This window comes from Aquila chrysaetos, chromosome 12 (genome assembly GCF_900496995.4).
Source record: "Aquila chrysaetos chrysaetos chromosome 12, bAquChr1.4, whole genome shotgun sequence".
Lineage (NCBI taxonomy): Eukaryota > Metazoa > Chordata > Aves > Accipitriformes > Accipitridae > Aquila > Aquila chrysaetos.
The window spans coordinates 3,498,950-3,514,555 of NC_044015.1; the positions used below are offsets into that span (position 1 = coordinate 3,498,950).

The following is a 15,606-nucleotide window of genomic DNA, read 5'->3' on the forward strand; positions in this document are numbered from 1 at the left end:
TCTCTAGCACTTTTTTTTTTTTTTTTCTTCCTTCTCTCCCCCATCCCTACATATGCCAGTGCCTTTTGCCAGGGCTCGCAGCCCCATCCAAGCCCTGGGTGGTAAAACTGCAGGAACGGCAGCCCAGGCTGGGAGCAGGGCAGCTCCTCCTGCCTGAGACTGCAGAAATACCAGCGTAAAAATCAAAACTATGGGCTGCCTCAGTGGACTTAATGCCCCTCGGGGAGGGAATTTGCGTGCAGTGGGGTGTGAGGGGTTATTACAAGACATGAGCCTGCCACAGCCTGCATCGATGTTGCCGTCCCTTCTGGAGAAGGCTGCTGGTTTGCACCATTGCCCAGCAGGATGGCAAACTACTGAAAAGACCAGAAATAAAATAAATCCGTAATCCAGAAGGTCTTGGGTTTGTAATGCCAGCTGAACTCATTCACATGGAAACTCAGTGATGCATTTAGACACTGATGCTGTTTCATAAGACTCCTGCGTTGCAGAGGGCTGCGCTTGTGGTCCTTTCCATCTCTTTAACTGCGCTGATTAAATCATCAGCCTGAGCTGTGAAATCAGGGGCCCAGAGCTGGAGCGTGCGGGAGGTTGCTCCTGTCAACGGGGGTGACTTTTCCTGCAGATCTGCTCCCTCCTGAGCTGTGTGTGTCCCCCCCACTGCCATGGCTGTGTCCCAGCCTTCCCCCCCAAGGACCAGATGAGTCTCTGTGCAGAGCCGAAGCGGATGGGGAAGGATCCGGGCTCGCTGGGTTGGGAAAGCCCCGCAGCATCACCTCGCTTCTCTTTTCGTAAGCTGCTGTGTGACATGACTTAGTGCAGGATTCAGCCCTTCTTGGCCTCTCCCTGTGATTATACAAGCGATAATTAATTTTTTTTTTTTTTTTTAAAGGTTTCCTCTTCCTCTCGGCTCCCCCCCCATCCCTTTAGTCAGTGATCCCGTGGCTTTCAGGAACATGTTCCTGTTGACAGGAAAGGGCCATGTTTGGCCCAAGCTGGAGGGATAAAACCAGCTGCTCTTGGGATCCTCTCCAGCAGCCGCATGGTTTCATTGCTGGATGTGTGTTTGCCGATAGTGCCCGGGGGTGCTGGCAATGTCTTCGACCTGCTGGAGCGCAGGCAGGGCTGTGCCCATCGCACTGCGGCTGTCCCAGAGCGGGGGGATGACACATGGTCCTCTGAGGTCCTGGACCTGCCCTGCTGCTCCTCTTGCAGCAGATGGAGAGTCCATCAAGAGAGAGTCTGGGCTGCTCTTGCCTCCAAGAAAAGCCTTCTAGCCCATGGTGTGTGTAATTAGCTTTGTTGCTGATATCTTATTAACAGAACTAGTCTTTTTTCTTTTAAAGCCACTGGGAATTTTAGAATCTTCCTATCTCCTAATACCTGGCTATTAATAAAGTTCATGATACTGTCACTAATTAGATTGCTTTTCTGCTAAAAAAAAAAAATGAATTAAACGCATCTCCATAATGAAATTCTGTCTTTCAGACAGAAGATAAAATTTGCATGATTAAAGCTTTAAAGGGCTTTTTCTGATTGAGAAAATGCTTCATAATTCATCCTAGAGCTTGAAAACCAGCCTGTATCTTCTTGTTGGCCCAGACTTTATTCATCCATGGTAATTTATTAACTGCTTTCTTGACCAAATCTGTTTTGGCTTTACAGGACTAGCTATATTTAAACTTAATCTTGCCACCTTCATGACGAAAAAGGCAGAAAAATGATGAATGATTATCTACGTACAAAGCAAATCCACTGCGTGAGAAGGTGCTGTTCTTGCCAAACATTCCCCCCCCCAATTTTCTTAGCTGTAAGCTCCATGGTGGAGCATTTAGAAAACATCTTGTTTGTTGCCAGCACGTGTCTGTGCACATGCTTTTGGGTGGACTTAGGGGGCACTGGGCAGGCACAAATCTGGAATGCCAGATGTTGGTGTAGCTATTCTCATAGTAAAGCTCCTCCTAATTTTATTGGGTGAATTTTAAAGGCCAAAGGAGTCTGCACTTTTGTGCTTGACAGGGATAACATAATCTAAATGTTATCTACCAGAATTTCTGGTACACCTATTGCTCTGGCTGCAGGGCAGCAAGGTAATAGTGATGCATCGGTAGTGTCATCCGCAGAGTAAAAGTGAACTGTGAAGTGCTGGGAGGGATTTTTTCACATTTAAACCATTCTGAAATGAGTATTAGCAAGTGTTTAATGATGTGCAGCAAGAAAAAATATGGGTTCAGCATCATCTTGCCTGGGCTGGAAGCATGACAGAGCGCCTGGATGTGGGGAAGGCCGCCGTGCAGAGCTCTTGGAGGAACTGATACAGGAGCAGGGGTTTGATCTGGTCCAACACCCGTTGCCAGCTTGCTCCTGGCAGTCTTATGGATGTCTGTTCACTCGTTCCCACTCTCCTTTTCCTTAGGATGCTGTGCTCTGGTCTGATAGCCACTAAGCTTTTCCTAGTATTCAAGTTAACAAGGAAAACATGTATTTATAGTGTTCTCAATTATTTCTCTCCTTCTTTGATGTTTGTGTACACTGACATATCGCTAGGTCCATCCTGGAGTTTTTGCTTGGCCAATGCTGTGCGTGTTAAACACGCTCTGCATGGGGTTCCCTCTGCCCCCTCCAAGCCAGGAAGAGGGTTTTTTGCCTTCCCTTTGATGGAGTTGAGCTCCTGCCTGAGCTCAGCATCTTTTTTGATCTCTCTTCTGTCTGTAAACCTGCCTGGGAACTCACCTTGACTCTTCCCTGAACTCATTAACGCTGTCTGCCACCCAGAACTGAACACGGCCGTGTCTAAACTTTTTAGGTAATTGCTCTACATGTCCCATCAGCCTGGCTTGGTCTCGTCATGCTGCAAATCCGGAGGTTCTTCTGCCTCCTTCCCAGTTCCTTGGTAGTCTCAGGGCTCTGTTGCTGGTTTTTTCACTGGGTGATGCCAGTTAGTGTCACGCACCCCGGGGAGGTGTTTTTTCATCTGTCTTGGTTTGCACGAGGAGCAGAAATCCCATCTGCTGCTCTTTTGCAAACTGTCCTACAGCCACGGTGTTTTCCCCAGGGACATATGGGTGTTGTAAGAACTCCTATTCCTTTTTTTTTTCCCCCCTTGCTTTTTGTGAAATCCCTAGGAGCAGCGTAAAGGCAGACAGTTGGGGCTGATGCTCGGTACGCCGGCCGAAGGACAGGACTGCTGGTTGCTCTGCCTTGGTTTGTCATTGAAGCTTTGCAGAAGAGGAAGCCGAGGACTGCAATTACTAGGAGGCACTTCTAGTGCTTTGTACTTTTATATCACATCTAATGAGCAGCTCCAAGTCACAAATGCGAGGAGCCGATCGTCCTTTTCCCCTGGGTCTGCAAAGGTCGGGTGGAGTTGCTGAGGAATGATGGCTCAGCAGCTTTGCGAAAGTCAGGCTGTGATTCACTAAGGCTCTTCCAAGATAGGACGTAGGGAGGTTGGGCAGGAAATCTGGATGCAAGGCAAATATTCCACGTTTCCCCTCGGTTTAGTGGACTTCCTCTGAATTGCTGTAGTCACTGCAAGTGGGTGAGGAGAAGGGCAGTGCTGGGGGAGAGGAGAGCTGCTGCTTTTTTTCCTTACATGTTTTTTGTTTTCCCTGTTAACTTGACCCAATTATATTTATTTTTTTTTCCAGCTGAATAGCAATTATGTCTCATTTGGTACAGAGCATGTGAGAAGTAACTAATAATAGGAGAAAATATTTATGATGCAAATGACTGTTGCTGACTGTTGGGAGGCGTCCCCTTCCCTGTAGCAAGAACATTTCAAGTGTCTCCCTGCAGTGAGAGCTGCGTATTGAAACCTTTCTCCTCCAGGGTGAGTCTGCTTTTAAGGCAGCATTGTGCCCTTTCGGCAGGCCGGCCTGTCCCTGGCTCAGCGTTAGCCCGGGCAAACCGAGCTGTCGGCTTCTGCTCGGGGAGGGAAGGAGGCACCATCTTTCTCCTGCTGGAAGAGTTAGCTTGGAGAGCACTGAGACGAGCAGAGCCTCGTAAACAGGGATCACAATCACGATTTTAAATACTGTCATGCTGCAGACAAGGAAAGGACAAATCGCCCAAGCAAACAGGGAGCGGCTGCATTGCAGTGCATATGTATGCCCTTCTCTGGCCCGAGCTCTGCGAGTGTGACCTGCTGGCTGCTGCTTAAGTTACATTTTTTTTTAATTCATGCTGTCCTCATTCCTCTGAGCCCATCTGCTGGATGGAGATGAGTCATTCGATAGCACTTTGAGTAGGTGATTTGACAGGTGGCTCCCTAGAAAGCTGTCTTTGCATGCGGCAGCTCTTCCTTTGCAATTTCTATATGGTAAGATTACAACCTGAGGTCACTTTGAAGGCTTTCTGCTTTGTCGGGAGGGAAGGGAAGGAGCTCTTCATTGTTCTGGGCTGACCTTCCTGCTCAAAATCAAGGCAATTCCTCCGGCGTTGGGTGGAGAGTGGCTAGATCCCCATCTCAGATGGTGAGGGGGTGGAAAGCTCGGTTTGTTTCTAGACACGTTTTTCCTGGTGCACGTGTCTGGAGGCAGCGGAGCACCTCTACGTGCCTTTGCACAAGTACATCGCTGGTGCTTGGGTGGCAAGTCTCAGACAGGACTGGCCCTCCTTGTGACAGATGGGAACAGGAAAAATAAAGGCAAGAAAGCTCAGGAGAAGATTGAGGGCTGGATAACAGAGTGAAAATGCTCCTGTGAGCTATGTAGCAGGGAGACCAGCCAACTTAGGTGGCCAGTGGAGCAGTCAGGTGCCCCAAGGCAGGTTAGATTAATGGTAGGGCTGACGTTAGGAGCCAGCAGCAGGGTCTTGCTCGGAGAGGCAGGAGGGCGAGAGCTTCAGCTGCCGTTCCTCTTTCTCTGGTTTGCCCTGCAACCCAGTGGGGATGTGAGAAATGGTGAGACAGTGTCTGCCGAATCACACCCACCTTCTGTTTTTAGCTCTGCTGCTAACCTGCTCTTGACAGTAGGCAAATCGCTTCCTCTCATGCTCTTTCCTCTTCTAGCACCTGTCAATCTTCTCTCCTTAGAGTGGCAGCTTTTGGGGTGAGAAAGTCCAGTGGGTGCAGCAGTGCTCAGCATCACAAGGACCACGGAGCTAGCTGCTGGGTGCTTCCAGTAGCTGGGTGCTCTTCAGAGCATGGGGATCTGCTAGGGAACGTGCCTTCCTCTTCGTTACGAGGCTAGTGGTAATTGTTCATTCCCTGTTCCGCACAATAAACACTTAGATCTGTTTTCTTCTCCTTAAAGTAGGTCAGAAGTTGCTCAGATTAGCGTGCGCTTTGCTGTGGGTGTGCCGTACTCTCCTTAAACTGGGGTGTCTGCTGCCTCTCAGCAGCGTCCTTCCTTAAGAAAGGATGCCTTCCATTTTTAATTAAAAAAAAAAAACAAGAAAAGCTTAAAAGCCTCTAAGGAGGCAGAATACAGTCAGATCTATACAAAGCTAACGTGAACAGACAGAACTGCAGGCTGGCTGGGGAGAAAAAGGGTGTGCGCAGCGTTAAAAGTTCTCAGTGGGTTTGCATCAGCTGCTGCTGCTCCACAGGAACTGCCCGGCCGGTTGTCTCTTCCCAGTTCCCAGCCCCGTGTGCTCGCTGCCTTTGTGGCTGGGAACCAGAGATGTACCCGAAATGGTGAGGCCTCGACATGACGTATGCATGCTCTGGATCCCAACTGGTGTCTGCTGTCGGACCAGCACCTTCCAGTCTTGCCTTGTTTCCAAGGATTACGCCAGAAAGGTGACAATTAACTTTTAATGAGACACTTTGTGTTGGCGTGGACAGGCAGCACATCAGAGCTCAGACATCTGCAGGGGATTGCCATCGGCCTTGAGACACCTCCCAGTACAAGCTGGTTCTGCAAGGAGCCTCTGCGGTGGCAGAGACGTGCGGGGTGTACGGGGAGGACCTCCGGGTGTTTTCCACGCGCTGCAGCTGGGCTTCAGCACCGCTGAGCTCCTGCCTCTCCTGGGCACGCTGTTAGAAATGGAGTGTGTTTCGAGGAGTCTTTTTTGGGGCTCTGCAGCCCTGCCATTGCCAAGCCCCACTGACTGCAGCCGAGTGACTAACCCCATTTCCTACCCATCTATTTTAAAGCTTAAATACACACGCAGCGACAGAGTGAATTGTCACGTTGGCTCCATGGAGCTGTGACCGCCCAGCTGCCTCTTACACTGTGATGATAAAGCTACCAGTGAAGATGACTGAAAATTACACTTAATGCCAGGGAGTCACGCCTTGCTGAGCTGGAGCAGTGGTGATGGCTTTATTTAGGTTTTATGGAGCATCCCACACATCTGTGCCACTGGGCATGACTGAAACTGGGCACCAGCAATCCCAGTTAGCCCTGGTTTTCCTTAACTACTGCTTCTACATGTCTCTACCAGGCTGTCATGTTCTACTTGAGCCCTCTTTATGTGGGGTTCAAAACATTTGCAGCACCTTTTTTAATTGTTTTGTGGGCTGGCTTTTTCCACTGGACTTGCCCTTTCCTGATGAAGGGAGCCAGGGCAAAGCTGCTTGTTTGTTTGCTCGTCTGTGGGTTTTTTTATTTCTGTTGAGAGGCAGAGTGTGGTGGGGAGGAAGAGGAAGGCTTTGATACACCAGCATCTAGAAGGATAAAGTTTTCATGCTACTGCGGGCAACTGTTTTGAATGCAAGGATGGCGTATGTTTGATGTGTTATAAATAGGGCTGACTGTTTGCTATGGAAAAAGAAAGCAAGTTTAAAAAAAGAAAATAGTTTTTGTGTTTTTCTTGGTGTGTTTTGCTTGTTTGAGGCTGAGGGAGTTAGGGATAATTTCCCATTTTAAAGTATCTAAAGGCTAAACAGCAGAATATCAAAATGAGGTATGTGAATTCCCGTGGGAAAGCTGCTTGTTAGCGGAAAATGACACCAACTTACGGCTCCCACATTCGCAGGTTGGGCAGACGAGGACCTTCAGGTTGGGGTGTGCTGCAAATCTGCCCTCCTCTGGGTTTCAAGGTGCCTTGCAGGCGCTCCTTGGCTGGCAGAAGTTTGGCTGATGGCATCTTCCCTCTCAGTTTGTCATGAATTTTGTTGATGATGCTGCACAAAAATCTCCTTTTTCTTTTTTTCTATGCATCTTTCACACCTCTGCCAACAGCAGCCTCTAAGAGAGATGCAGCAAGGCCACAGTACAGAACAGCCCATGCCATTGCTCCGAGCTGGGACTGCCCATCTCTTCTCGGGGATCTGCTGCTCACAAAACCTTTCCCGATCTTCCGTGCTCCTAAATTTATACAGGCTCATCCTGGCCAAACACACCTGCCGCGTGGCGAAATGTGCTTGGCATGGGCTTGTGCCTGGCAGGAATGTTAATGGGGGTGATGCTGCAGCCAGCTACGAGGGAAATGCGGCTTTGGGGTGGGAGCGGGTGTGTCAGGGTCCTTCTCCAGGCATTTGGGATCTGTTTGGGTTTCAGTGACGGCGTGGGCAGACTGATACCTGTCTGTCTGATCCATCTGGTTCGTGTAAGGATGCCCAGTGCAGTATAGCAAGGGATGGACACTCAGATTTCTTTATTTGCTGCGAGTTGTCCTGGAGCTGAGCGGATGGGATGAAGGAATGGTGGCTTTTGAGGAGGGGTGCGTGGATTTTGTGTTGTAAATTGGGAGCGGCTGCGCAGGCCTTCTTGTTTCTCTCCCACTCCCAGCTGTAAAAGAGAAGCCCTCTTCATTACGCCTTTCTTCCCCCTCTGTGTACACATACCATTCCTGCCTCTCCCCGTAGCCAACCTCCTGCTGCAGTAGTTAGTTAGTTTAAACAATAGGTCTTTCATTTCCGAAGATCTTCCACCATGCGCAGCCCTCCGGTGGGTTTTGAACAGCGAGGGGAAGTCGGGATTGTTCGCGTTCCCACGCCCCTGCGAAGGAAACCGATGGAAGCCCCCGTGAGCAGCCCTTCGGTGGCAAGAAGTGGCCGTATCTCATCCCTCTGGATTAGCTCCCCTGCAGACGAAGCAGGCTGGATGCCGTGCTCCTGGTGATGCTCGCTGGGGTGGGAGCCGCTGCACCCCGGCACAGCGCAGGAGCCCTGCACCAGCCTTGAATTAAATGCACCTCCCTACTCTCTGATCTCAGGTCGGAGCTATCTAGGGCATGTTTTAACTGCCAGTATCCTTTTAATTAAACATGGATGGGAAGCGAGGGATTGATTCCTGGCTTCTCTGTTGGAGTTTGCGTGCACCGTCTGCTTCAGCCCTCTTCCCCCCACCCTGCGGCGTGGTTGGGTTGGGATGCCAGGTAAACAGCCGTCCCGTTTTGAAGCAGTTTTTATCTTGCTGGGCTGTGATGCCCAACGATATCGCCTTGTGCTAATATTTGCTCTAGGAAGCATTTTGCTTCGGCTACTGTGGCAGTGCAGCTGAGGGCTTCTGCTCTGTCACTGCGCCCTGCTCCCCTCTCTGAGCTGCGGCAGGGCTTGCTTCAGGTTTAACCTATTAGTATGTTTCCCATCCTGGCGAGGCTGGGAGATTAAAGAAACCAGAGAGTATAGACTTGTTCTCACGTTTCACGCCGAGCCAGCTGATGCCCTTCAACATAAGCGTGCAAGAGAGTATTTGGGCCACTGAATTGGGTTAACGATTTGCATGTCTTGCCTTGCCAGTCCCTTCCCTGGCTTCACATCTGTCTTGGCTGCAGCGTTTGCAAGAGGTTAGGTCCGCAACTGGGGGAAGACAGACATATCCCTCGTCTTCTCTTGGCTGCTCAAGAAATAAAAGTGCAGAAGAATCGTCACCTCATCCTTGTAGAAGTCCCCAAGTCGCTCCCTGGAGGAAGCTGTGCTGGGATGTGCACTGGCAGCATTTCACCGACCATCTTCCAGTTCACTTGGGCCAAGCTGGACGCTACGGGCAGCGCGTGGATGCTTCCTTCCTCTCCCGTCCTGCAAGCAAAGGGCGAGCTTCCTGGTGAACTTAACGCTCCCCTGAGAAAGGCAGCTGCCTACTTGCCAGCCTTCGCAGGCTCTGTGCAGGCAGCGCGATGAGATGCACGATGTGGCACTTGGAAACTTGGCTCCCAGTCGTGTCGTGAAGCTCTAGGTTAAACAAGGAGCCGGCGAGGGCTTCTCCTGGCTCGTGTCTTGGCTAGCGCCGTGGGGGAATCTGCATTACTTTGTCTTCTTGCCTGACAGATTTGGGAACGTGGGGATAGGGATGGAGCCGCTGCGGATGGCACACAGTCCCTCCTTCTTTCCTCCCGTGATGAAGCCTCCCAGTTTAATTAGAGCCAGCAGGGAGAGAACCTCAATCTTATTATTCCTTCACAGCGGGGCATCAGTAGCATTTCTTAGACGTCAAAAGGAGGATTAAATTAGTCTGCAAGTGAGGAGGTTTTTTACCTCCTTCACGTCTCTGGGCTTTCTGGGAGGGTGTTAAGCCTCCAAAATCACTGTGGTGATCAATGCCTTTGACATGGCATGCAGCCCCTGATTACGGTAGAGCTCCCTGCCAGAGGGGTTATTTGCAGCTTTCTTGGCTGCAAATCATGGGTGGGTGGGTAGAGAAAAGTGGGAATGGAATTGCTTGGGATAATTGCACCCTTCCCAGGTGTACTAACGAGTAAAGGAGGTTTCCGGAGGTGCGACCTTTGTGAAAGTGATCCATGCCCCTTTCTGGTTGCGGAGGCTGAGGGACTTTTGGCAGGGGACAGGCGATGGCAGCTGGGAGCAAGGTTTGCTCTGCTGAGCTTGCCCTGGCAGGCAGAGCAACTGCTTCGTGGTTTTTTTTTTCTAGACTCGGTGTGTCTAGAGAGGAACGTGTGCCTCCCCAGCTCAGAGCTGGCTTGCCAGGGTGTGTGCTGGCACCCCAAGTGCGGAGCAGGCGTCCAAAAAAAAGAAAAAAAAAAGAGCAAGAAATCACACTCAGATCAGTTGCCTATCTGCAGGCAGCTTTGGGTTGATAATATCCCTTCGAGCCTCTTCTGTGTGCTCGCCGGACACGGCACGGCAGGGTGCAGGGCTGGGCCATCCTGGTATGCTCTTGCTGGGTCCTGTGGACCTGTGAAGACCTTATCTGAGGGTTAAGCAGGAGAATGAAATCCAGAGCTGACCTGGGCAAACCAGGAGAGCAGCAACCCTTTCCTTTCCCCCAGTGTCTAAATGTCAAGGGTGAACTACAGCAATCCCTCTTTGTCTGGCATCTCGGGTCCTTTGCTGAACTGTGCTTCCTCCGAAAGAGAAAAAAAAGGCTTCCCTTGGTGCAGCGAGGCCCCGAGAGGCTCTTGCCTCCTTTGTCAGCCTTGTTGAACCCTCATTTTGGCCCTGCAGTGATTGATGCTGTGCAGCTCCATGCTGAGCGGTCGGTTAGAAGAGCTCTCTGTGCTCCCCAGCCTTTTCTCCACAATGTCTGCGCTACCTCAGCAGCATTGAGCGATTGCTGACGTCTCCCCGCCGAGATGCAAGAAGCTTATCAGCCGTGGCTGTGCTCTGAGCAACAATGTTTGTGCTCAGCACCAGAGCTGGGCGCTTGGCGTACTGAGCGTCTTCGAATATGCGTGTTATTTTTTTTTCTCCTTCCTATTTTGGGGTCTGGAAATGGGATTTTGCTGAAACGCTAACGATCTTGTTCTTCTTTGTGATAACAAGCATTTCTTCTGCATGTCCTGCTTGGTAACTTCATTTTGGGGGGCTGAGCGCTGCGTGGTAGGTGCGAGCACACAGGGCAGAGTGGCTGATGTGGTGTCTCTGAGTGCTTTTGAAACTGGATGATTACCTAAAGGTTCCCTCCGCCTCCCCAGCCCCCGCTTTCCTCAAGAAAGTAAGAAACCATTTTGAATCCCCATGGGAGCAGGAGTGTTTCAGAGGAAGAAAGACTTGATAAAATCAAGTATTTGATGTTGAAGTAAACAAACCTGTATTGTTCATCCAGAACTGGAGTTTTGACTACAAACAGGAGAAATTCCTGGCAAAGCCCTGTGGCAGGCGTCAAGTGCTTGGGAGTCAGCCTGTTTCCTAGACCACTTTTGATGTCTGTATAAGTAATTTGCTGTCCATTTGGACCGGTTTGGGGCAAGGTAATCACTAATTTTGGCTGATCTGCATGTCCTGCATCCCCAGGCGCTGCCACTTGCTTTGCCACACCAGCATGGGGCTGGGAAGGAAATTTTCCTCTCCCTTTGGGCTTCAGGGAAGGACACTTTTAGGTGGACTTAATAAGGCCCTTCTTATCTTTCAGCTCAGGCAGTTGAATGGTGAGGTTTAGGGAGCAGGGGTCTTTTCTTAGACCAAGCGCTATTTAGAAGTAAGTTGATAAGCCCTTCACACAAATAGCCAAAAGCAGCCCTGTCTTTGCAGCTTGTCAAACATCTCGCCTTTTCACTAGTTTTAGAACGGGCGTCAGAGACGCTTTGATAAATAGAATTGAAAATTTTACCATAACTTCCGCAGGTCTCTTTATCCTGCACTTACAAAGAATTCAAACCCCCGTGCCCCAGATCCTGAGCTCCTCCAGCATTTCCCCTAGGAGTGATGGTTTAGGGATTTGAGAGGTCTCTGCTCTCTCCAGACTCTGTTCTTGTGCTGGCTGCTGTGAGCAGTGTGTTCATTCCCTGTTTACTTGCATTTTGCCGTGTGTAAAACTGAAGCTTTGGCTCAAAATGGAGTCGAGAGACAATTCTGCTGCTTGCTTTTTCCAGCAAGTGTTGGAGTTGGAGCCGTGTGGTGTGAGTTATGAAGCTGTGTAGCTTCTGTTAGGTGAGGAATATCCTGACTGAGCTGTGCTTTGGGAGGGTAGGAGATGCTTGGATTTTTAGTGGGGCAGTGTTAGCAGAGCCACATCTTTTTGATGTGCTTTGGGCTGTTCCTGCCACCTCCTTTCTCTTGGAGACACTGCCTGGACCACGCCTCTTCCCTTTCTGTCTCAGGGACTTACTGCATGAGGTATAAGGAGCTTTAAGCAGTTAGTACCGTGCCTGATTCCTCCTCCTTTGTTCTTTTTCTGTAGCTGGTCAGCGAGAAGGTCGGAGGGGCCGAAGGGACCAAGCTAGACGATGACTTCAAGGAAATGGAAAAGGTGAGTAGGGAACAAGAGAAATCTCTAAAATCACCTGTATAACTCCTCTGTGACCTTGCTGAAGCCCTGAGCTGATCTTCACTGCTGCTGGGTCATCTTGTCTTTCCTACAGAAAGTGGACCTGACCAGCAAGGCAGTTACAGAAGTATTGACCAGAACAATAGAGTACCTCCAGCCGAACCCAGGTGAGTGCCTGGACTTCTCCTCTCCCCTTCCCTCTGCCCCCCAGTTTTCTAGGGAAGGAGGCAGAGGGGGCAAAGAGGCATCAGAGAGAACTTTTTTGGCCCTGAGATACTGGTACCAGCCCACGTTTGAGATCAGGCACGCTGCCTCCCTTGACCAGAGGTGTGCTGGGCCATGTTGTATATGTGGCCGTCCTGTGGCCTCGCTGGCTGAGCTAGCGGGGTCTGGCCCCGGGTCACTGGTGCTTTGCGACTCAGGTGAAGATCCTGATACCCCTCTTTCCCCATGCTGTGTTTCTGGGCTATAAGGCACTGCTGTTGCTGTTGAACAGTAAAAGAACTGACACATCTTTCACCTTGGACCTAGAAAGGCCCTGAAGGGGACCTTTTTTTCCTGGGGTGTCCAGAAAAAGTGGCGTCTCTGGGCTGGGAAGGGGTGGCTGGCTTTGTAGGCATTGCCTCTGGAGCCTGCTGTCCTGCATGCTTCTAGCCAGCTCATTCAGAGAGCACTCCAGGGACTATGGGAGGGCTGGGGAAACTCCTTTGGCCTTCACTAGTGAACTGTGGGGAACTATTTTTGCTTGCTGTCTTGGAAAAGAAACTTCTCTTTTCGTAGCAAATGATATTTCTGGTAGATGAAGACAATAGGGCTTCTTGGCTTTGGGTGTAGCTTTAAACAAAAAAAAAGTTGGCAGTGGCCAGCAGCTGCTGGCAAGTCCAAGTAATTGCAAACACGGCTGTGGCTGTTTCTGTGCCAGCTTCCAGAGCCAAGCTAACCATGCTCAACACGATGTCGAAGATCCGCGGGCAGGTGAAGAACCCCGGCTACCCGCAGTCGGAAGGGCTGCTGGGCGAGAGCATGATCCGATACGGCAAGGAGCTGGGCGAGGACTCCAACTTCGGTGAGTGTCCCATCAGGCCAGCTCCCCCTAGGAGCATGCAGATGAGATGGCGAAGGCTGCTGCCAAGTTTCCAAGCTGTTACTCTAAATTCTGGAAGGGCTGTGTGACCCTTTGCATCACCTAACAGTACTGGGGGCTCTTAAAAGAGGTTCGAAGGCTTCCACCCAGGGTAGCAGGGAAGGGGTGAGCAGAGCCCAAGTGTCCTGGATCCCAATCCGTGGCATTATGTGCAAAGCCACCTCTTAATGCTTTCTTATTAAACACTGAGATAAATTTGCACATAGGAAAAAACGCTTCCTTGCTTCTAAGCTGAACAACGGTGACGTGGAAACTAGATTGAGCGAGATTCGGAGTTTTATGGTGCAGTTTCCAGCTAGACCTCTGCTATAGGGAGGCTGTAGCCAAGAAATCTTTTTGCGTGGCGATTTCTCATAACCACGTGTGACTTGCAGGGAGGAGGGGGGTGAAGCTTTTCAGTGACATCAATTTTAATCCACTAAAACATCAGCCTGTGCACGTGACAGACCTAGTACAGTGCACAGCTGTCTGATGGCTTCCAGCGCAGGGAGGAGCCTTCTTGCCTCAGGAAAACTAAAAAGCTCTGGCTACTTTGTGGGAGTGACGAAGGATTCTCAAGGGTGTCTCTGGCCTACTCGGAGACCTGCATCTCTCTTGGCTTGCAGGAACTGGAGTTGTTACAGAGAGCAAGGGGGAAGGAAGCTTTTAGAAGAACACACCAAACCTGATTTCCTTGAAGCCTCTCTTTAAAGGAACACTTAACTTGATGAATTTCTATGTTGGTACTGCATCCCTCCCTAGGACAGGTTATCTAGAGTACCACAATTGAAATAACTCTTCTTATATGTTTATTTTTCCAGCTGGACAGTAGAGTGATGTTTTCACTTTACCCTCTATTTCACTTGTGTATTCTCCTGTGCTAATGTAGTGCTGAAACGGTTGGTTTGTCAAAGCTGCACAGGAATAATTTAATCTATAAATGGTTTTCACTGGAATAAAAAGCCAAGACTAAATATGCTTTGCTGCAAGTCTGTCCGGCTTAACTGTCATTGTGGCAGGAGCCTTAGAAAAGCATGAAGCTAAATAGGTTTCAATAAGCAACTTTAAGCTCTCTAATTCAGAGGGGAGGAGAAGGGATAAGGTTGGCCTGGTAGAGGTTAGTGTCTAAAATGAATAAAAGGCACTGCAGGTTTGCTGCCAGCGTCTGGGGAAACTTGAAAAAGTTGGTCAGAGCACTCTGGGCTTAGAATTGTCTGAACAAAAGGGTAGCCAGGCTGGATCAGACCAAATGCACCTCTGCCCCAAGCTGCTCTTGCCAGCCGTGGCCAAGGAGCAGAGCGAGGTTAAAGCACTGCATGGCCAATTAACAGCTCAGCGACTCCCTGAGCTAATAGGGAGCTTAAAAATAGTGCTTTTAAAAGTATTTTTACCTTTTCCTTCCTCTGTGTAGTTGGTAGAGATTGTTCCTGTTTTTCAGAGGAAAAAAGTGAAGCATGTTAGTGAAGTGTCTTGTGTGGAGTCAGTACCAAGAGGCAATTGCCTGCTCTCACGCCGGGCACCGCTCGCTCCATGCCAGGCTTGGAGATTTGCTCCAGATAGAAATGTAGGGGTGTTGGATGGGGGACGGAGCTTGCACACGCTCAGTGTCTTGGCAGAATGGCTCTGCATGCAGCCGCCACAGACTTCGGCTCTGTTTAACTGGCTGGCCCCTTCTCCCTTCTCCCTTTCTCTTCCCTTCCTTTTCTCACTCGAAGGCGATGCGCTTCTTGATGCTGGCGAATCTATGAAGCGGTTGGCTGAAGTGAAGGACTCGCTGGATATTGAAGTCAAACAAAATTTTATTGATCCCCTCCAGAACCTGTGTGACAAAGACCTGAAAGAGATCCAGGTAAACACCTCGATGTTTTTCTCTCCTCCTCACCTCTTTCATTCCTGGCCTCTTCTGGCTATTAGTGCATGTAACTGCTTGCTCTGTCGTGGTGGGAACCAAGGACTTGCATAAGTATCGGGTCTGTTGCCCTGCACCACGCGTGCTTTGTCTTTCCAGATTCACTAGTATTTCCTCCCTGCTCAGCACTGCTGCTGCTACTGCGCAGCTCACGAGGCTGGATGCAGGTTTGAATGGTTCTTCATTTACAGTGTTTTATGGAAGCTGCCGTGGGAGTACGTCCCAACATGGGTTCTGGGCTTGCTAAATTTGGTTCTTTGTGCTGTGAGCTCTCAGCCACGTTACATTTGGGCTGCCTGGCATTAAATTTCACAGTGTTCTTTACAGCTGTTGACTCTATTTTGTTAGTAGCCTGGATCCCGTAACACAACTCTCAAGCTATGAGCAAGCTTCCCTCTAGGTCTCTTACACAGCATCTCAAGAAGGCCCTTTGGTGTCTCGCTGGGGAGACACGGAGCTTGGTAGCTCCCATGTGCTACCGCAGAGACAAGTCCATGCAAAGCACGGCCAGGCTTTGT

The 15,606-nt window shown here is 50.0% G+C and overlaps 1 protein-coding gene across 2 annotated transcripts in view; it reads left to right on the forward strand.

The window, feature by feature from the left end:
* The window catches only part of SH3GL1 (SH3 domain containing GRB2 like 1, endophilin A2), a 30,647-nt gene that overhangs the window by 7,474 nt on the left and 7,567 nt on the right, over positions 1-15,606 (forward strand). For both annotated transcript variants that reach the window (XM_030033393.1, XM_030033395.1), the window contains exons 2-5: positions 11,970-12,038; positions 12,151-12,223; positions 12,979-13,122; positions 14,895-15,028. In XM_030033393.1, coding sequence (XP_029889253.1) covers positions 11,970-12,038; positions 12,151-12,223; positions 12,979-13,122; positions 14,895-15,028 — 420 coding nt within the window. The remainder of the gene's footprint in view (positions 1-11,969; positions 12,039-12,150; positions 12,224-12,978; positions 13,123-14,894; positions 15,029-15,606) is intronic.